General features: G+C 40.6%; 1 protein-coding gene across 2 annotated transcripts in view; it reads right to left on the bottom strand.

Moving 5' to 3' along the window:
- Window positions 1-21,771, bottom strand: part of SNCA (synuclein alpha) — a 64,108-nt gene that overhangs the window by 29,690 nt on the left and 12,647 nt on the right. For both annotated transcript variants that reach the window (XM_054294405.1, XM_054294413.1), the window contains exon 4: window positions 19,919-20,064. In XM_054294405.1, the coding sequence (XP_054150380.1) occupies window positions 19,919-20,064 (146 nt within the window). The remainder of the gene's footprint in view (window positions 1-19,918; window positions 20,065-21,771) is intronic.

Here is a 21,771-nt window from a genome sequence, read left to right as displayed (position 1 = left end):
GGAGTGCTGGTGTGTATTAGCCAGTAAAGAGTTGCAGGTGAAGCCCCAGAAGGTGTTCCAATAAACCATTTAAATATATCTGTAGGTGCCTAAACCAATACTGTGATGGTGAACCTGTGCTTACATGTCCATGTTTGGCAGACATTTGACCAATTCAGGTTGATACCTCTGACATCAACACTACTAATAGGACTAATTAATGTAGCTCATATCCTTCTACTTCTCAAACAGCAAGAGAAATCCAAGCTTCCTGCCTTGCCTTTCCAACAGAGTAGAAGCATCTGTTCTGAAGATGAGAAGTGACATTTGCTTTTAAGTTCTTTGAAATAATCCCCATGCTTTTCAGAGTGTAAGGACTAATGATTTTTGTCAGTTTGGATGTTTCAGGATCCTGTTCTAGTGAGCCACATTCCTGTCATGTTTTTTTTTCCTGGATGAAATACAAGTAAATCCCAATGCAACAGAGCGTGCACAGTTGCAAACCCTCGAGAGGTGTATTGCATTCCATCCATCCAAACTACACTCTGCTGGATACAGTGTGACTTCAGACAACCACTACAGAAGTCTACACCCAGAGATGACTAAAAACCACTGTGTTCTACTTGCAGTTCAGACTGTGTGTGAGGAAAGCACCGTGGCTGCTTAGGGAACAGCCCTGGTGACTCAGAAACATGGGTTTTGTGGGTCTGGGCCATGCTTACAAATACAGAAAGAAAAGGATCGCAGCAGCTTCAGGCCAACATTGCTCCATCTGTGTTCCTTTTCAATGTGATCCGCGAAGGCACAAGGCATCCTTCCCCCAGCATGCAAGAGGTGAAGTGATTTACTCTCATGTAGTTGATGCTGAGAGACTGACTAGGACTCATGGGCTCACCATCTTCCAAAACAGAGTAGGGCCATGCAAAAACAGTTATTTCTGCAGCACCTATGTCTATCATGTCTGGACTAATGCCTGCTCAGGTGGTCTGAATATGTACTTTTTAACTGTATCTATAAATACTAACTGGCACTGAACACTTATTTCAGTTTCCCATCTCTTTTCTCCAGCAGAAATAGACATTATTGTGTGGCACTTGAGCCAATCCTGTCTAAATAATGTGACGCAGAAGGCAGAGATTGTTGAGAAAAACACACACAGAATGGTGATGCTATCACATCTCATGCTACTGCATGTATGTTCTGGTAGGAAACACTTCAAATACAGCCCAACTACTAAGATGAGCCTTGAATGACAAGGAGGAAAGTATTAGTTCGTGCACTAGAAAGCATGGTAAAAACCATCAAGGGAAAATTCTCTCTGAAATTGTAAGTGTAATTACTTTGATGCAAAGTTTTACACATCTCACAGATATTTTAAGAGCTGCATGTCTACCCCTCTGAAATACCCCCTGTTGTAAGCACGTCTCCCTCCTTGATTACCAGTAATAACACTAAAAAAACCCCCAAACAACAAATAACAAACTCTATAGGAACCACAAAATCCCCTCTGTTCCATTTCCACCTAAACACCTTTTTTTCCAGTGATGGACATGGACAAGGAGTAGAAGATAGGCTACTCTACCATTCTGACTTCATAAAGCAACTGAAAACTCAAAGGCCACCAGCCTTGTGATCGCTGTCTCATTTCAAATCAAAACCTCCCATCACCTCACAGTAATTGTCTGCTTCTCTGGCTGCATGAAGAAGACCCTAATAACTTGTTGCTGTATTTCAGAGTCTAAGGCAATGAAGACCCAAACTGCTTGGCTTGGGAAAGGTGGAAAGGAAAGCAAAAAAAAAAAAAAAAAAAAGACAGGAGAGTTCTAAATTATTATTACTTACCTCAGAATTAATATAATGATCTTTCAGAAAGAAAAAGGAGTTACAAGGCAGTATATGCCATCACAGTAGACTAAATGCATATAGATACAACAGTAGTTCAGGAAAACAAACAGATGACAGTCTGGATGATCTGTCCAAGAGCATAGCTAACATCTGTGTTATTTTTTGTAATTGCAAAGCACTTCTGTGCAATGCTTGACTGATCATTATTTCATATATTCACAGCTAAAGAAGCAGCTTCCCTGACAAGATTATCCTGCTGCCTGGCATTTGTACTTTTTACTAATATCCCAATTATGTTACTACTGATGACCAAGAAACAGAATAAAGTATTCAATAAAAAAATATGGCCATGCACCAAATTATCTCAGATTCTCAGATGTTCAGTCTACACAGTCTTGAAAAACAAAACTATTTATATGGCATAAAGAAGTACTCCAAGATCAGAAAAATTTTGAATAGAAGAAAAAACAGAAATCAAACCTCAAGTAAATGGAACAAGTTTCCCGTTGATTAGGTTTGACTGACAAGATCATCCTTACTTGCTGTCAAAGAGTGACAGTCCACACTGAGGTGGCTGAACAAGGAGTGAAATAAAAACTTACTGTCAAAGGAAGTAAGAAAACTTAACTGCCACCAGCTGTCACTGTACCAGCCCTACCCTCTTGTTCTTAGTCAATTCTAGCTGCTTTCCAACCTTGACAATCTAGAAGGATACCAGGTTGATCAAGAGTTCAAGACAGAACTGATGGCTGACAGGCCCATAATGGCCCTTCTTCATGCAGCCAGACAGATCAAGTGGGAACAAGGGATGAGTTTAACACACCCCAACACCATTTTGCACGGTAAGACTGTGATGTTATTTGCTGCTCTGTACTATTTGGATATTATCCACCCACTGCTTGATGCCTCTGGAGGAGCAGCTGCCCAGATGACTAACGCTGACTCCCACAATGGAGAAGACAACACTCCAGATGCTATGGAAGAACAACACAAGCAACAATGAAAAACAAGACATTTTCATGTCACATTTAAAGCCAGAAAAAACTACACATCCCATTTATTTCCACCCCCTAGAGAATTATTTAATCATTACTAAATAATGCCTGGGGGCAAAACTCTCAGGGTTTTGGTTTTTTGTTTTGCCAAGGATAGTTACTATATTTTTTTCTCTCATATACAACTTTACCAGACAATGGTTGAGATTATTAACAAAAAAATTAACACTGCAGCATGCACTGCAGTAGTAAAACACAAGCAGAAACAAGGCACAACAGTTCAAATATGGAGTTCAAAAAAGCCCAGATATGGCAACATCCCAAGAGCTGACTTGACTTAATGAAACTATGAACTCCTTTTAGCTAGTACACTTAGACACTTGACTGAGAAAGCCTATTGTTAACCAGAACAACTACAAAATTACGTGCTAGCATTGTCAACATATGCTAGAGTTCTACCTCAACTGGTTCTGTACATGTACTTCAAATTATTTTATGTTATCAATATGCCCATTCACTTCTGCTTGTTTTTCCTGCAACCACCTGTCCAACCTTCCTGCATTCTTGAGCAGCCCCAGTGGGTGCAGTTCTGCTTACCCACTCACCAAAGCACTGTTGGGTGGCAGAAGAACAGCAAAGTCTTACCCTTGATGCACTTTTAGTTTTAATATTAACGTATGTCGTGGTTTGACCGGAAATGGGACATCTGGGATATTTTGTTTTGCTGTGATTACCAATGGGTAATTGGAATTTAAGATGGGCACTTAGTTTGACCAGTGGGACATTTGGATCCGCCTCTTGAGACTACGAACTCAAGGGGTTAAAAGCAGGGCCCTTGGCCTTCGGAGCCCTCTTGGGATTTCCGGCGTGAAGAAGTCTCTCCCCCGGCCCAGTTTCTGGCTGGGCTGGGGGAGGGGAAAGCCACGTGGCCCATCTACGGTAGGCCCGGGTTCGGAGGAAGGGTGGCAGACCCTTGAGCGACCTGTTTATTCCCCCCCCCAGAGAATGCAGCCCGTGCTCGAACTGTATATCTTGAAACTTGATATCATGTGCCGGCAGGCAGCACGGCTGGGAGGAGAAAGGGGGGGGCAGCGGGCAGTCCGGCCGCCTGGGAGAGCTTCATTCCCCTTTGGGGAATGAAGGCTTCGCAGAACATTGCCTTTCCTGGGAAAGGGACAGGAGTGGAAGATGAAGGAAGAAAATCAGGCCAGTAAGGAGGGTCTGGCAAAGGGAGAAGAGAGATGTTGAAGGAATGGAGGAAGATGGAGTGGCAGTTTTTGCTGGACTCTTTTTTGTTGTATTTCCATGGACTGTTTCCTGGTGATGCAGAGGCTGCATTGCAGGGGGAAGCGGAGGCTCGGCGTCAAGAGAGTTTGGTTTTGAGACCCCTCGGCCCCAGGGGGTATAGAAGACATGGGGGGGACAGAGGTCCCAGGATTGTGACTGTGCTCTGCTTGGAACGAGACGAGGCATTCTTAAAAGGCCCTGAAGGCAGGCCCCTGCCCCATCCCATGCCAGGTGGTGAGAGCACCTTGGCATGGAAAGGAGATGTCACGAGATAGCAAGATACCGGGCGGATTGCTGATTGTGACAAGAAGTCCGTGGCACAAGGAAGGACTCCGTCTATCCCTTATGAGCTGAAGATTTGATTTTTTCCCAAAGGGTGGTGCCAGACCGAGTGTGGATAATTTTTGGGAAATGTAAATGTGTTTGGGAATTTGGTGGGAGGAGGATAAGGAAGTGTTTCTGTGTAGTTTTCATTCTCCTTGTTTTTTTCCCTGTGTGTGTGTAGGTTAGTAATTGTGTGTGTAGTTTAGTTAATAAACTTCTCTTTATGTTTAAGTTGGAGCCTGCTTTGCTTATTTCCTGGCCACATCTCACAGCAGATATCAGGTAAAGGGTATATTTATGGGGGCCTTGGCTTTGCCAGGCCTAAACCATAACAACGTACTAAAGCACTTCAGCCTGCTTAGCACTCCTGAACAAAGACAATTACAAGAATCATGCACTCAAGCATAAGCATGTTTTTACAGTGATTGATTCTCAAGCACATCCCAAGTATTTCCAATGCCAGTCCATAGCACACGCAAGTGTTGCACTCCTGTTGTTTGATTTTGGAACTGAAGCAATCTGTGCTTCTTGAGAGAGACAGATCAAGTCATCAGCCAAAACAGGAGCTTCTGAGTCCATCTCCCCCACTTCTTGCTGTCCTAGATTGCAAGGTAACATGTGTATTCGATCCCCATCTGTTAGAGGTGGGGCAGTTATCTCCTGTTAATTGGGCAGTTTTCTTTATCTCTTCCACAACCCATCCTCCCTTCGGGGAGACATCTGCTGTTAATGGGCCATTGAGTGTCATTGCATCATCCCATTGTGAATGCTCTGCCCAGAGGGAGGAGCCAAGCATTCCTAACTGGATACAATCTGAGATGTTAGGACACCAGGACAGCATTTTCCACTGGATTCCCAGAGCAGCTGCCTTTTCCACTGGATTCCCAGAGGAAGACCAGGCCCATCTACACCACCACTGGACCTTCAGAAAAAGCCTCCACCCTTCTACAGGATCACTGCTTCAACAGAACCACATCTGTCACTCCAGGAGGACTGCAGCCACCATTCCAACTGGACTGCTGCCAACACCCTGACCCACAGGGTATCAGGCTGTATTCTTACTCTGTAAGTGTTGCTTTGTACTACTGCATTGTTTATTTTATTTTTATTTTCTTCCCAAATAAAGAACTGTTATTCCCGCTCCCATATCTTTGCCTGAGAGCTCCCCTTAATTTCAAAATTATAACAATTCAGAAGGAGGGGGTTTACATTTTCCAGTTCAGGGAAGGCTCCTGCCTTCCTTAGCAGACAACTGTCTGCTCAAACCAAGACACTTGCATAGCTTGGGTCCTACTAGCAGGCCTCCCAAGCTTTTGTTAGCTACTCATCCAAAGCAAATGAGGGTAGGAACTTCATGCAATGCCTCACTGTGAGGAAGACAGGCAAAGAGAGATTGTATTTCTGCACTTCTTTGCCCTCACTTCTCAAATCAGTCTCAAATGATGGCCACATGCAGAATGATGCTTTGTGGAAGCACAGTGTGTTCTAATAAAGGGCGATCAACAGCTAGCTGGGTGTTCTCGAAGACAAGCCACATGTCTGGGGATGAGCCAGGCAAATTCCTGCCTCTCCTCCAGAAAAGATTTTAAAAAAATCACAAAAAATCCAACACAGCTCAGCTATCACAATCAGAAATTATGTGATGGTCTTACAATAAGGGACATATGAGGTGAGATACTGCAACACAAAAGCTCTTCATAAATATGCTACATACAGTAGCTTGAAACACAGTCATGATTTTAACAGCTACATTGAAATGGTTTTTTTTTTTTTTTTGCAAGTAGTCGACAGTTCATGTCAAAACAAAAAAATACAAATGATTTCAAGTTTTCTTCCTTCTGAAAAATGTTTGGTAAATGCTATGACAGGTTTGTTTCTCTCCTTGAATGCCAGATACACTCAACTAAATGTAAAGAAAACCCTAAAAGTCAACTTGAGCTCTTCTTTCTGCTGGATCATTGCCATATTTTACTAAAGATATATCTATCCAAGCTATATACTCAATTTTGCCTGCATAGACACTGTGGATAAGTCTTGTACCTGTTCACCCAAGGACAAGCAAAGTAGCCTTTGATAGATTTACAAAAATGAAGCTGAGCATTAGGCCAATAAAAAGCCTACCTTGACTTGCACCTTGATGACTTGTAAGAAAAGCAGGAAAGCACCCGTCCACTTCTGATCTCCTACCAGTCTACCTGGGAGATCAGGGCAAGAAGTGCACAAAACAAACATTCTGAGTAAATTCTTTATGCTTTGTTGAAACAGTTAGCACTTTCCTTAAGTGCCAGTATCACTGTCAATGATGGAGAGTCACCCCCCCCCTTGCTACCCTGGTGTTCTATCAATACACAGCAGTCATTGTTACTTCCATACTAACAATGCTGCAGAGATCATGGCAAAAGAACAGGGAAGATAATGGCTGGGGCATTGGAAGAAGACAATCTTGAAGGTCCCTTCCAACCCGAGTAATTCCACGATTCTGTGGTAGAGCAATACGATGTTGTACTGGACTGATTAAATAGCTGGTCAAACACTCTGCACCCAACAGAAACCAAAAGGATAGGGCTCCTCCACAGGTCACAAGAGTTCTTGTAGGACAGATGGACCGAAGGCCCAGATTTTAACAGATTACAGAACTCATTTCACAGATTTTAACGCACTGTAAAATTTAGAAGCTATTCTGATTTTATTTTTAATGTGGATAGTCAACAAACACAAAGCACATGGTGGTAGATTTTTCTTAAACCTAATAATCTTAGAGAATTCGTTTTATCCTTCTCTCATGCATACAAACTCATCAAAATTCAGGATTCTCAGAATCTGATAAGTTTCCTTCTCCTTGGGGCAAGGGGTATTAATTAGGTGAGCTAGTGAGATGTCAGCATTCAATCTAGGAACACTTGGGTGGATGATTGTTTGCACACAGCTCAGGCATTGAAGGGAAGAACATGACATGATGGGCTCTGTACAGTCCTTTCAGATAATTAAAAATCTTAGCTGAACCTATGTCCCTGTAAAACAACCACTCAAACACCTTGCTTCTCCAAACTACTCCAATTTTAGATGCTAGGCTAGATATTCAAAAGCAGCCAGCCCTTACAAAGCTCTGCTACAAATAAGTTTCCTGGCAATTATCAAAGGGATCCACATTAGGACAGACGTGGAGCATTTATTAAAAAAAAAAAAAATCAAAAATGCAAATTATTCTTCCCAAGAGATTCAGGTTTATTCAATGTTCACCAAAACAGCAAAATATCAGGATGAAATATTGAAGTTCCCAGCCACTATTTTGCTAGCAATATCTGGGTAAAAGACAAAGGTGGAATCCATTGCACATCCCATATCACAGTTTGAGCCCTTCTGTGTTCCCAGAGGCAGAAATATTCTGGAGAATGAGTTCTGTGCCAGTGTCCCATATCCTCATGAAACAGGATAAGAGGTTGCCTCATGGTGCTTGAATACAAGGGCAATCAAGCACTACCTTCTCTCATATATGGTCACTATTTTCCTCCCATTCATTCCCTAATCATGAGACCCTACCCAGTCTTTCCATTCTTCCTGAACCCAGCTCATCCCCACCACTGGCTTTGATTCCACAAACAGACTCTTGCTAACTAGGGGATACAGAGAAAGGTTGGGTTTGCCATCTGTCCCCATCAAATCAACTACTGTTTTCTTAAGCCAACTTTAAATCCAAGATAAACAGAGAAAACTTGAAGCAACTCAATGTCCTTAAGTCTTTGTGGAACGCATTAACCTGACACCTTGACCAGCTATGATCATCCATTTTATTTTGAGTACAACCAAGAGGTCTCCACGTTCTCTTTGTGCAGCCTGCATACTAGGATGAATTCCCAAGTCTGATTCTCCTTCAGGAGCCCTGCAAAGGCTTCCCTTCCCATCATGTACCGCTCACAGTCTAGAGCCATAGAGATGATCTAAGGAACACAGAGGCTGGGAAAAGAAGAAAAAACAAATCTACTACTACTCATCTTAACTGTCATCAAGATGTTTACAAATACATTTCAAAGCAAGGTGTAAACTTAGCTTTCTCAAGCAGTTTCATTACTTCTCCCAGCCTCCCCTGTTTCTCAGTTTGGACAACAGCTGGCACGTACAGCAGTCCAACCAGCTGCATTATAAAGTGTACATCCGAAATGTAGCTCAGGGAAAAATATACAGAGACAGCTAAGACTTAAAAACTCCATCTCATAGATGGTGTGTAGGAGGTGGAAAGAGGCACTGCTAAATCTGTTACCTTCCCTGTGAATGATGAGTACACCACCCCTTCCATAAATAGACCCCAGAGGAAACATGATGCTGGTGACTGTGAAAAAGCAAGCTCACCACTCTGGCTCAGACACCAGGTCAGCTGTATGGGAACACATGCCCTCCTTCAAAGATCCTGGAATAACTATTACTTGGGTTTTTTTAAAAAAAGTAAACACAAGGAATTTATTGAGAAGGATGGTGCTTAAAAAAATGTACCCTCATTTCAAGAAGCTATTTTATAAATTCCACACTAACAAAAGGTAACAACTGACATAAGGCTCCAATAAAAGCTTCCATCACCCACCTGTGGGTCTGACAACCCTGCACTGCATTCTATCACAACAGCCATCACTAATCCCACCTGCCTTCCCCTTTTAAACTTTTGCTATACCAATATATGCTCATAAAGCCTGTCTCTGTGCTGTGGACAAGAGAGTGTAGCTGCCAAATGCATTGGTCCAGCATCATCAAATACAACAAACACACTTCAGAAACAACTCCAGGACTATTGTAGGGATGAGGACAGGGGAGGAAATCTTTCTTCCATCTGAAGATCTGTGCCAAGCCAGTGACTTGACTCCTGACCTGTTAGAATCATTTTCTCCAGAGAGGGAAATTAATTCAGCCTCCAGCTCTATTTGATCTCTGACCTTTCTCTACAAAACAATTTGCATACAGTAGGTCTGAACTCAGTCAGTTCTATCTTGAGGGATTTTTAAGATCCTCTGGTGCATGCACAAAATTAAAAATGACCCAGCCATTAAAATTGATGCTATTAGGAATTTGAACAGAATCATTTGTTCAGATCAACCATATGAACTATTAGCTAAGTCAGACGGGTTAAACAAGCATCTCTGAGTGCAGTCCTTACAGGGCTAAGACAGGCTGGTTGTTAAGTAATGAACTGAAGTGTTTGATGCCACCAGAGTAATATTATTTCTAATTGACATAACTATATTCATTAGGCAAAGTATAAGTGTTTCATGCACACATTATCATCATTAAACTGCATTATGGATATAAATTCTACCAAACTGGCCAGCAACTGCATACACGCTTGTAATTAAACCACATATTTCAATACCTTTATTTTATTAGTATTAATACTCAATAAGTATTAACTTATTACAGATTATTAGCTTAGTAATTAAAAACACTTCAAATTAGAAGCAATCAGAAGTTCACAGTGAGCTCCCAACACCACAGATGCTAACAGGTTTTACAAATTCCAGCCTCTTCCTGAAGGCTCACACAAAAATCAAGAGAACCTGCAAGTCTTAAAAGTGCACTGTAACCCAGCTCAATTGCCCTTGTCATTTCCTTCCCCAAGCACATTTTGCATTCCAAGCTGTAAAAACAATTTTCTTCAGATGAGATAGCTTGTTTCAACCACTGCTTCTTGCCTTCTTCATCTTGAATGGACATTCCCTGTTAGAAATACTGTCTCTATGGATAAGTAGAGATTTCTTGTGACTGACACATAACCTGACACCTTAACTGAATTTTTCACACCACTCCAAGGCAATTCATGTTCGTTTAGACCACAGTGAACCCTTTGGGCCTTAAAACCATCACAGGGAATTAGTAAGGAAAAAAAAATCCACATATCTTCCTTACATATAGGAGCACAGGAAGAAAGACCTACATCACACAATTAAAAGGTACAGCAGAGGTCAGCCAAAGAAGCCCAGAGCCTTTGCTTCATCCCACAGCCCCTGAGAAGAGATATGCATGGCTGACATAATACTGGTAGGATATCAGCTGCTCTAGGTGATGCCCCTTCTACACAGGAGGGAGTGGGAGGTGGGACAGAGGAATTAGGCTGCTTCAGAGGCACAAATCTTGCTTTATGTGCTTCTGAAGGAAAGGCAATTACAGACAGCACCTTTTTCTGTTCATAGCTAACCCACCAAGCAGGGTAAAAGTAGTTCTACACTGGCTGCATCTCCTCATTTTGAGCTTGATTTTGACTTTTCTGACCCAAGTCTGGCAAACCTCCAGGGCATGTGCTAATAAAGCAAAAGGAAATAGCTCTGAAAGCTAACACCAAAAGTTTGGAGGGCAATCAATATGTCCAATACACTTCAGAATCAGGTTTTCTGCCTGCTTCAGTCTTGCAAAAGGCACGGTTTTTTGAAGGACAACTTCAGCAGCTTACACCTCCAGTTTCCTCATAGGGAATATTTTGCATTAGAAAAGCCACTGGCAAAAAAAATGTTTCCAATCTAAAAGTTCAGATGCATTTCTGAGACATTCAATGTAGCTTTGTCCAGTAACAAATCCCAGTGTCCAGATATATCCTGGAAGCTTTTGAAATACTCTGAGACAAGTACTTAAAAAATGAACAATTATTACCAATCATCCTTATCCAGGCCACTTAACCTCCTCCAGCAAACAAATTAACACAGTTGAAAGCAGCTAATAGCCAGATTTTAATGACAGTTTACTTTAGGAAAGATGGATCATCTCTTTCATTGTGTCCTAGAGCTTCAAAAAAAGTCCCAGACATCTGTAAGCTCTGTCCAAGCTTTTGTCAATTACTCCACAGATTATTTAAGATGTTCTATCAGTGGTTAAAATAGTCACAAAAATGGTGTATATCATATTACACTAACATTTGCTAATTATCACCAGTACTCTGATGATATAAGCTTCCTTTCTTCTGTAACAGTAACAGCACTGCCAGTAATTAGGTAGTCCAAATAAAGCATCCCACCTTACTTCTTTAATCCTCCCTTTTAACCTAGAGGATTTCTTCAGGAGGGAGATGACATTGGATTGACATTCTGAAAATACAGATTCATCTCTATCTCCACAGAGAGGTATTTACTCCACATTTCAGTTCTTGAAGTTTATACAACCCTCATCATCACATCAATCCAAGACCCCAATTTGCTACTCATGCCTATTAAACATCCTGCTGCAGTGCTCTGCTGAACAGACTGGCAGACATAAACACACATTGCAGTGCTTTGCCAAAATGTCATTTCAGCACCATAAATTTTCACTGCTAGCTAAAAAAACCTGCCAGCTGCAGTCCTTGGCTTTTACAACATCAAGAACCAGCGACCATCACCAATCCTCTGAAGACAATGACTCCCAGATAGGCGCAGAATGAACTACATTTAAGCTTCTTACCTTCCAAGGCTTACCCACTCCTCCTTGGCCAGCAGAGGAAAGCAGCACTGAAACATGGCAGAATATGCTAAGGAGACAGCTTTGAGCTTGTAAAACCCTTACCCTAAGTCGCCACTTTACAATTTGCCCAGCTATCATGAGCTACATGAAACTATGTCCCATCTGAAACTGCTGAATCTTTCACACAAAGTGGGCAAGAACAGGAAGAGCTGGCATGAACATATATCATCCCCAAATGAACTCAGAAGAATTCCTCTCACCAAGTAGCACCTTCCTGAGTATGTAGCATAGGATTGGCAACTATTTAGAACAGGAAAAAAAATTTCTGTGAGTACTGCATGAAATTCCATAGATGGATACATCGGAAAAACTGGGACATTACAAAGTGGAACTGGTTCCATAGTCAGCCTGAGAGAATTCCATAATGCAATGGCCACAGGTAAGTTACATGGAAACAGGAGATGAAGGCTGTGGGAGGTGGAAGGGAGACCAGAGTAAAGAACAGGGAGGAAACAGAGCAGATTGCAGAGTCCTTACAATAAATGCAAAAGGCAGACTCCTGGTAAAGGATGGGGAATGTCTTTTGCTTCTTTCTCATAAGTCAAAGAAAAAGAAATTAAAAATGGTGTTCTACCTGAAGACTTCACAAATATTTTCTCATTAGACATGAACAACTCCTAGTGGAGAATTCTATCAGCTGACAAACAATTCTTCTTGGAGACCAAGGGCAATAGGTATATTCAGATTAAGATGGGGGTACTTAATTTCTCCACAGCCAAAGATAAACCTGAGGTTAAGCAATTGCCAGAAAACTAAGTACAATATGACGCCACCCAAAAGCTCCTTAACTAAATCTCTCACAGATAATTAGGAATTACAGTCAGAAGCAGTGAAGGCAGCAGGTAGACCCTGAATATCAGCCTGCACTAAAATGCTCTCACAGCATGGAAGCCATTAGGAAACCAGGAAAACTCCAAGACCTTTATATTGCACTGACATTTGTTCCTGAGTTAATGAAGAGCAATAACCTCCAGGATATTTTGATAACACCTTATGAGTTTTCTTTCCTCAAGTTCTGCTTAGATCACAGATATGGAAATGCTTTGACAGAGAGAACATGGCTTTCCTTAAAATACTACTTTGCCCTCTGAGAAAAAACATTGGCGACATGCTCCACAGTAAGAAAACTATTTTATCCGCCAACCAGGGAGGTCAAGCATAAGTTGATATTCAGTGTTCTACCAGCACTTCAACACCCTCTTCAAAAAACACAAAAACTCTAGCACTTCTATCTACAGTCTCCCATCTTCCACTTTCTGCTTTTTCCACCCCAAGTATTGTTATTTTCTGTGCACATTTATTTCTATATTGCCCGGCCTAATTTTAAATAATTCAAACAGAGGTGTTAAAAGTGACATAAAATTAATCTGCTCACATCCAGAAGTTCTACCAAAATGTGCACATACCTGCCAAGGAGGAAGTGACAGGTAAGAAAAATCTTATAAAGCAAAAGAAAGGCAGAAGAAAATAACTTTATCTCCTTGCTGGCTTTGTGACTTCTGTACCCTTCCTTTTAATCAGCATATTTTCTGTGGGCATCATTAGCACATTTCATCAAATAAAATTTCCTGTAAACATTGGAGTCTGCTTCACACCCTCCACACTGCTCTTTACTGTGCCATTAGGCAGTATCAACATATACTAAGCCACATATGGAGGCTTGCCCATGTGGAAACACCAAGAGAAAACAGAACTGCATTAATGAAACTGCATTGAGTGGCCTCAACTGCAACTGTAATGTGCTTCCAAAATAAATTCCAACCACTAAATCAAAGCCACTTGCATTCCAACACTCACAATTCATACTGGATTGCAACACAATTTCACAGCTCTCCTGCCATTCATACCTCTGTACAACCTAGATGAGTCGTGAGCTTTGCCATCAAAAAAATACATGTGCTGTCATGAGGAGGAGATTGGACTGTGTACATAAAGCAGGTTTGAAACTTTAATATCACCTGCCTAAGGGTGCCTTATGATTCATAACAAATCAGAGTTTGCTGTTTCTAGAATATGCATTAGCTTTATAGAATGAATTTCTTATAGATATTTTAGTACAACACACCATCATTAATTCTGAGAGCAGTAAGAAAAGCTCTACCAAAAGAAATCAGTCCAGCTATGCTACAACCAAAGAGTTATGCCAGCTCACTGACAGTTCCACTTCCTCCAAGAACTTAAAGAAACAGCTAACAAAGGCTTTCTCTTAGAGGGTCCTCTGTGAATCAGCTCCTGAGCAGTGTGGATCCCCTAATGGGAAATCTATCCCTCATTCTTCCACTCTCAATCAATCTACAGACATCAAGAAAGCAAACACGGCTAACAGTTGCAAAGTACCCTCTTTGTTTTGCAGCAGCCACTCATACATTACACAGATCAAGAATAAAATAAGGGGAAAAAAGAAAACCAACTCCAGACTATATGCTCTGCACATGAGGATTCAAATAGAAATTTGAGAGCAAGTGCTGTCTGACTGTTGTTCAGCTGTAACTATCTGAGCAGGTCTTCACCTATAAATCACCTAAAACACTTTGGTTTCCTTGAGAAGACTGACTGTGTGCTAGTTATCCCACCAGAAACCACACTATGCAAGCTTGCAGGGCCAGGCTGATGGGGCATGGAGCCACCTCAATAGTGGAAGGTGTCCCTGCTTGTGGCAGGGGGTTTGGAACTAGATGATCTTAAAAGCCCCTTCCAACCCAAACCATTTTATGCTTCCAAACCATTGCTGTAAATGCTCCCACACAGCAGGCAGGAGTGTCACACCAGAACAAAGGTGAGGCCCACCCTGAATGCCTAGAAAGTTCATCTCTCTACACTGCACAAGACAAAGTGGCACTGCTTGCCTCAGGCATAAAGGGTCAGACCTTCTAGGGAACTAGAATATTTAATATATTCAATCAAACCTATCCATTCCCTACTGTAACCTTTACTAAATCCATACAGGGTAAGGAGTAGTTGAGGAGGGCAATTAGATGCTGTACCCCTCTAAAGCCTGCTTGCTCTACACAAAATATTTTTCTGGAAAATTTTTTCTGCAGAAAATATTTAATTCCAGAAGTTAATTGGTGGAGGCCATTTCTGCATTTGGCACATCAAAACCTTACTAAAGTTTCCTCGCTTAAATCATACAGGGGTGATGTTTTGCTCATACTAAATACTCTGGGAGATCTGCTTGCTCCAACTAAAGAACAACTGTTTCAGTCTCATGCAACTTGCACTTACCAGCCTGCTTTTCATAGGGGTCTAACGGCCTTTTTGAGACACACCTAGCAAACAGCAAAAAATGGAATGCAAAGTTAAAAAAACTCTCTAATTCCCTTTCTGAAAAAGGAAATTGGACATCTTTGCTCCACAACTTTTCCTTTGTGTTTTTATCCAAGCCTTTCAAAATTACTTGACTAACCTATGGACTGGAAAGATGGAGAATGGTGATCCTTCAATAAGCCAAGCATCCTCTACAGTATACTGAACATTAAGGTGGTCAGAGAACCTGGAGATCTTCATATTCTATCACAATACACAGTTCCACCTACACTCAAACTCTGCAATGATTATACCTACTTCTAGAATTTTATTTACAACAAAAAAGTACATTAAAATTAATTTTTAAAGTTCTAGGAATTTTCCATGTGGCATGTCAGTATTATGGCACTGTAGCAAAGAAAATATGCTAAATACATCTCAAAAAGATAAAAAGAGACAAAACAAAAAAATGCCTGTTGAAGCTTTTCACTTACCAAGCTAGACATTTTTATAGTATGTAGGTAACAAGGAGAGCACTAAAGCAGTGTTGGGGAGTTTAATGTTGGTATTCAAGCTTTGCAAACTGATATCCAAGATAATTTAAGTAGAAGCCAAATGTCATCCCTAAGTTAATTCTGCCTAAGACTGCTACAGAAGGGTTTCTAAACTGATCTCCATGTTTAAAATCAAAGTGCAAAATCTCAGGATTTCATATTCAGCTTTTTTGGTCTTTTAAACTACAGATGGCAATCAAAACTTCTTTGGGAACACACAGGAATCTCAGTTTGCAACAAGACAAATCAGATATCTTTAAAAGAAGTGGTATTACTTACATTCAAGAAATTGATGTTTAATAAAGCAAAAAAGTATCCTTCCTTCTGCCACTGAAAGGCAGATTCTAAGAGACACTCACAGGGTTTGCATTCCTTATGCTAGTAAGGTTTTCCAAATGGACAAGTAACAGATAACTGGTACACTGTGATGTTTGGTGTCTTAATCAAAACTGAGTTGCTCTCACCAAAATTAAACAGAATTTCATCATGTCTTTAGTCTCAGCAATGCACCATGTCTCATGGAGCTCCCCTGTACGAAGGATCAAAAAGGCTTCTATAAATTTTTATATTTGATTATAGTGATTCCCCAAAGTAGATTCATTCACCCTGGCTCTGAACAAAGGATCATGTCTGTGGAAAGTTTTGGTGGTTCACAAGATTAGCTGCTCCAGAAAGGAAAAGTAGTAAGACAAGAAATACTCTAAACCTGTTCCACTGCGCTGAATGTTTATGCTATGACACTGCTTGAATTCTAAGGAGTGCCAGGAAAGGCAGGGGGTGGGAAGGGGAGATAGAGCTAACTTGCCATTGCTTTTACTCTTAATTTTCACATTAAATGCAATTAGCAAGGGCTCCTGCTTAATACCCATTTTCTACAGAAGAAAACACCTAATGCCTAAATTGTCAGTCTTGACACAGGCTTTTTCACTGAAAGCTTCATAATTAAACCAATGAGTTGTATTACCTCCTCAGGAAGCATACTGCCTACCTACTTGTTATCTGCTACTGTAACTTTGTGTTTTCAGAGCTATTTATTGCAAATGTGTTAAATCAAGAGATACTATAAAAAGAAAAAGGATTTAGCACACAGAGATACCAAACATGATCCATACAGAACCCAAAAATCTTAGGGACAAGACCTGTTCTTCTGTTTACTTTAGCAGAACTTAGAGCACATGAAATCCATTTGACTACAGCACCACAGGGTACTCAAAGAACCTTGACATTTCAGCTTGACTGGGAATTATGGTGCCAGAACAGTAAAAATAAAATTACTCAGCATGGAAATCATAGAAGTTGTCAAGTGTTTATTCTTGAGATGCCAGGGAACCAAATGACATGGATTCAGTGAGGTTAAAAACTTCAACTGGTTAATTCTGAAAACAAACTTCATAATCCATATTTTGTTTTCAAAATATTATACATTATACTCCCAGTTGCTGGTACACACCCACCCATTTGTATCCATACATTCAAGACTGACTTGCAAATAGAACATGCATGTTCATCTCTGCATTAAATGCAACTACTAGTAGTTTTTACTTTTTTAAAAACTCATTTACAAGACACACAGAACACAGAAATGAAACACACACAGGCAGACAATAAATGTTTTATGATTCAGTAAAATACTGCTTGCAGTACACTAGCCCTTTCATTATTAATTTGAGCCTACAAACCACCACTACCCTGGCTGTGATTAGCAGCGAGCTTCTGCCAAAGCAGAAATCCCCCAGGCAGCCTGAGACGGGCACTCTCCAGCCATCCCTGTCTGTCACCGTCTCAGCTGTCACTCCACACTGCTCACACCAGCTGCAGGGCAGGTGGGTGACAGGGGGTGTCACAGCAGCCTCCAGCCTGGCCTCACTCGGCTGCTTCAGCTTCTGCTTCATGCTCCAAAGCACACCGGCTTTTAAGGCTGCACTAGGTCAGCTTGGAGAAACTTCTTAACAAAGAGTTTTACTAAGAATTTGCTACTTATTTCCTCTGCATAAGTATCATTGTACCCACAGGTTTAAAAAAAAAATAGTGTTTTTAATTAGTTGAAAGTCAAAACCAAACTTCCATCACAGGACAAGAAAAATGCCAGTCACCAGATGAGACTGCAGGCTTTGACACAGGCAAGCAGACCTAACACACATAACCTTACAGGGAGAGATAAATTTAAAAAAGTTACATTGATGCTCTGAATGCCTGGTTGGCCCCTTCTGTTATCTCAGAAAGACTCACCCTGATTCCTCCAAGGTCCCACTGCTACTCTGGATGCCCACTCCTGCCCTACCAAACTGTCAGTCTGCCTGGAAAATCCAAGCAAAATCTATTCCATGTGCCTCTGAGCTGCAAAGGAATGCAAACCCACCAGGTTTTAAAGTAACTACATGTTACTCAGGGCTGATATTACTGTTTTCTAAATGGCCACTCATTCCTTGCAGAACCAGTAAAAGACAGAGGTGCAAGGCAGTCCAGGAGGAGTCACAGATACTCACCAGCTACATGGCCATACTGCATAGATGACTGAGAATCTCAGTCTAAAAATATCAGTATCAAGCCTCAAATGAATGATTTTACATATCTACAGAACAAAACACCAGTTCAGAATAATGTTGCTATTAATAGAAATAATATGCATGTACATTATGGATGTTCTTTCATTTCACAGATGTGATTTTATTCTGTTACAGCCATCACGACTTATATTTAAGCTTTACAATACAGAGAAGAGATTGAAGTGAAAGTCAGCAGACATTTGCTTTATACTTGATAATTACAGGGATCTCTCCCTATAGAGAGAGATAAAAAGGCATTAGTTATGGTCAGTACTAAAGGGGGTAATTGTGCATTACAGCAGTGATGATCCTTATTACACTGAGTTTCAAGAGCTATGAACAGAAAATATTCTCAGCATAAAACTGCACAAGAGCTTTAGCAGAAATGAAGAGCAGAGACTACTGTGACCATGCTATATTCATGTATCCCCTGGCAGGTCATTAGATTCTCCATTTTGTAAATCTTCCCACATAGCTTTTAATAAGATCCATGACCACATCAAAAGCGCCATGTTACTTATAGCTGAAAAAAAAGGGCTAAAAAAATCCCCCAGGAATATTGATTTGAAAGAGAATAAAAGTGCTTGTGATATGCTTCCCAGACAATCTACCACAGTGCAATGAATGCCTACCACAATCTAACAGCCCTTTCTGCTCCCCATAGTAAAGCACCAATAAGATTTGTCAGACAGACAGGACTGCACTCCAACAAGGATAAAAAACTCAATTTTTTAAGGATTCAATTTTTCCTTCAAGTCTCCTCTGGACACTTGCTGCAAATATGATACACAATAGAACTTCATGCTCAATTCCATGACAGCCACATTTTTGTGTAAATATTAAATACTCTTCCTAATCCTATTTTTGTCTAACTCTCAAGTGTTCATACAAAAAACAGCACAGAAGGAGGCATTTGTCTCTTTTGAGTTATTTTTGTCTCTTAAAAAACCACTCCACACATTTTGGAAAGCATTGTTCCTGCCAGCTGGGGTCACTTTTCACCTAGTGTCAGTGGAAGAATATTAGCTACAGTGCATGATTAAAAATACCTACAGTGTTTTATAGGATGACCTAGAGCAAAGTTGATCTGCATAATTCAGGCTATTCAGAGGCATTTTTGAGATAGTGTCACTGTAGTAATGGAAGACAGTGACTCTCCAGATAGATCTTGACTTTAGAAGCAATGTGTCTAACCAGTCAGCAGATTGGCACACAAACCCTCCTCTCTACAACTAGAGAGGATACAACTTGTGCTGTTAAACCTGAGATTTGCTGTTTGACCTTTCAGTACTAGCAGATTGCTTTTCAATCCCAAATTACTAGGAAAAACAGTTATATTTTCACAAAACTAAACAGCTATCCTGCAGCAGCTGGTCTCCACTAGAGGCTCCTGAGTTCAGAACCACCATTAGATCACACTTTAAACTATGATCCAAATTAACTAAAACGCTTCAGATTAGTAAAGTTCCATGCCTAATCCTACTCAAGTTCCCAGATCCTGCAAGTCACTCAAAATACAAGCTATAAACAGCAGACATCTTCGCTGTTTGTTTGGCACAACACAAACTTTTACTCATACAACTGAGAGACAGAAAGCACTCCATCTGCCTCTCAGTTCATGAGCCCCTCATTGCTCACTTCTTCACCTGGAAGAGACTGTAAATTAACCAACCTGTTTGGCCAACTGGTCCTTCTTCACCAAGCCAGTGGCTGCAGCGATGTTCCCTGCTCCTTCCACCGTCTTCTGCGCCACCGCCGTCACCCCCGTCACCACAGCTCCCCCAACATTGGACACCTGCTCTTTAGTCTTCTCAGCCACTGAGGAGAAGCAGAAGATGGAAAAACACATGATGCCTCTGGGAGCTGTAAGTTTTCCAGAGAATTTATCACTGACAGCCCAACATCATGAAAAGCCATAAGGTCATAAGGCGTAAGTTACATGTTCTGTACCCCAAATGGATCTTAAGAAATTAAACTGTCCTTCTGGTAATGCTGGAGCAGCAGAGGTAAAAATAAGTCTTAGCTGAGGCTCAATTTCTTTCATGGGAGGGATATCTGACATTTTCATTCATGTCTAACTGCACTTCAGGGAAGCAAAGTCATTATTTAGGTGCTCTTCTTATGTCCATCTCACTGTATAATATATCCTAGTTTGGAAATGCATTCCAATTAGTCCACCAAACTGCATGATACAAGGCATGGAAGACGTGATTTTTTGCATTAGACTCAAAAAATGTTGATTATTCCTTTTTTATTTTCTAAGATGTATTTCATTAAAAAGTAGATCTATCAGTGCTCAACCAGAATATTTCAAACAAAACCTTTTATCTGACCCCCTTGAGATTTTTGCCCCAGTGCTGATACATAATATACTAATTTATAAAAAGACTGAATGTCAAAGCAAACTGGATTAATAGCTAACTTCCAAGCCCCAGGGAAACAACAACTCATTTAGCCTACATATACATCAGCAGTTGCCATTCTACCTTTCAGAATATCACTGGGGTTTTTCTGCTCATTCATCCCCAAGGGCTCTTTCTGACAGCAGCTTGAACTACAGAGAAACTGCCCTAAGAAAAGGGATGGAATGACTTCATGCCTTCAAGTTACATACCCAGATTTTTAGCAAAACACACATGTACTCCTCTAAACAAAGGAATGTTTTTCAAAAACATCTATCATATATCTTTGCCATTCTAACTAATCATATACTTTCCTTCAGGCTAAATCCTATCTGATCCATAAAATGTATTCATAGCTTTATCTGCATCCTTTATGAGCACAAGATGGATTCTGTTTCAAAGTTAGGCCACCGTTTCTGAGGTTTTTTTTGGGAAGCACATATGAACATTAGACTTTCTGTGGATAAATTACATTTCTTTAATTCCTTACATAAAGGGCATCAGTTGTCCATATCACATGGCAAGCAGCATGCATTAATATGATTGATAATAAATAGCAAAAATTAGGAAAAAGCTAGAAAGCTAAACATGATTAATACAAATTTTTTTATTAAAGACCCAAATTATAAATATCTGCTGACTGAAAATTGAGGCAGATAATTTAATGCTCATTCTAGCTAATTTAAAGGGAAAAGTTAGTAACTAATTAAGTATTATCTCTTATGACCAGGAGCTTTCATTACAGAGTAGAACAACAGACTACACATTATCTGAAACCAGAAACAGAAAAAGTCTGTTTCAAATATCTCCCTCACTATACATGCTAATAACCTAAAAGTTCATGAGCAATTTCCTTGTATACATCCACTACTCTATAGCCTTGCTTTTTTTAGGGGGTGGGGGATGGAAAGATAATCCAAAATGGGTTTTGCTGAAAAGCAAATGTAGCCCTCAGGGAAGATTTGACTTAATGCTAGCAAGTGCAAAAAGACAACTGTTAAGATGCCCCATTTGATTATTACCAGCTTCAGATCACAAAAAGCTTTCAGTTTTATGCATGAAATTTATATAAGAAGTTTTCCAGTAGGTTCTTGCAAACATATACTTTCAGATGTGTGTCCTC

This window comes from Melozone crissalis, unplaced genomic scaffold, assembly GCF_028551555.1.
Source record: "Melozone crissalis strain CALT ecotype California unplaced genomic scaffold, PUWL_Pcris_2 ptg000006l_1, whole genome shotgun sequence".
NCBI lineage: Eukaryota > Metazoa > Chordata > Aves > Passeriformes > Passerellidae > Melozone > Melozone crissalis.
Note: the sequence above shows the minus strand (reverse complement) of the source record. Positions and strands in the feature narration are given on the sequence as shown.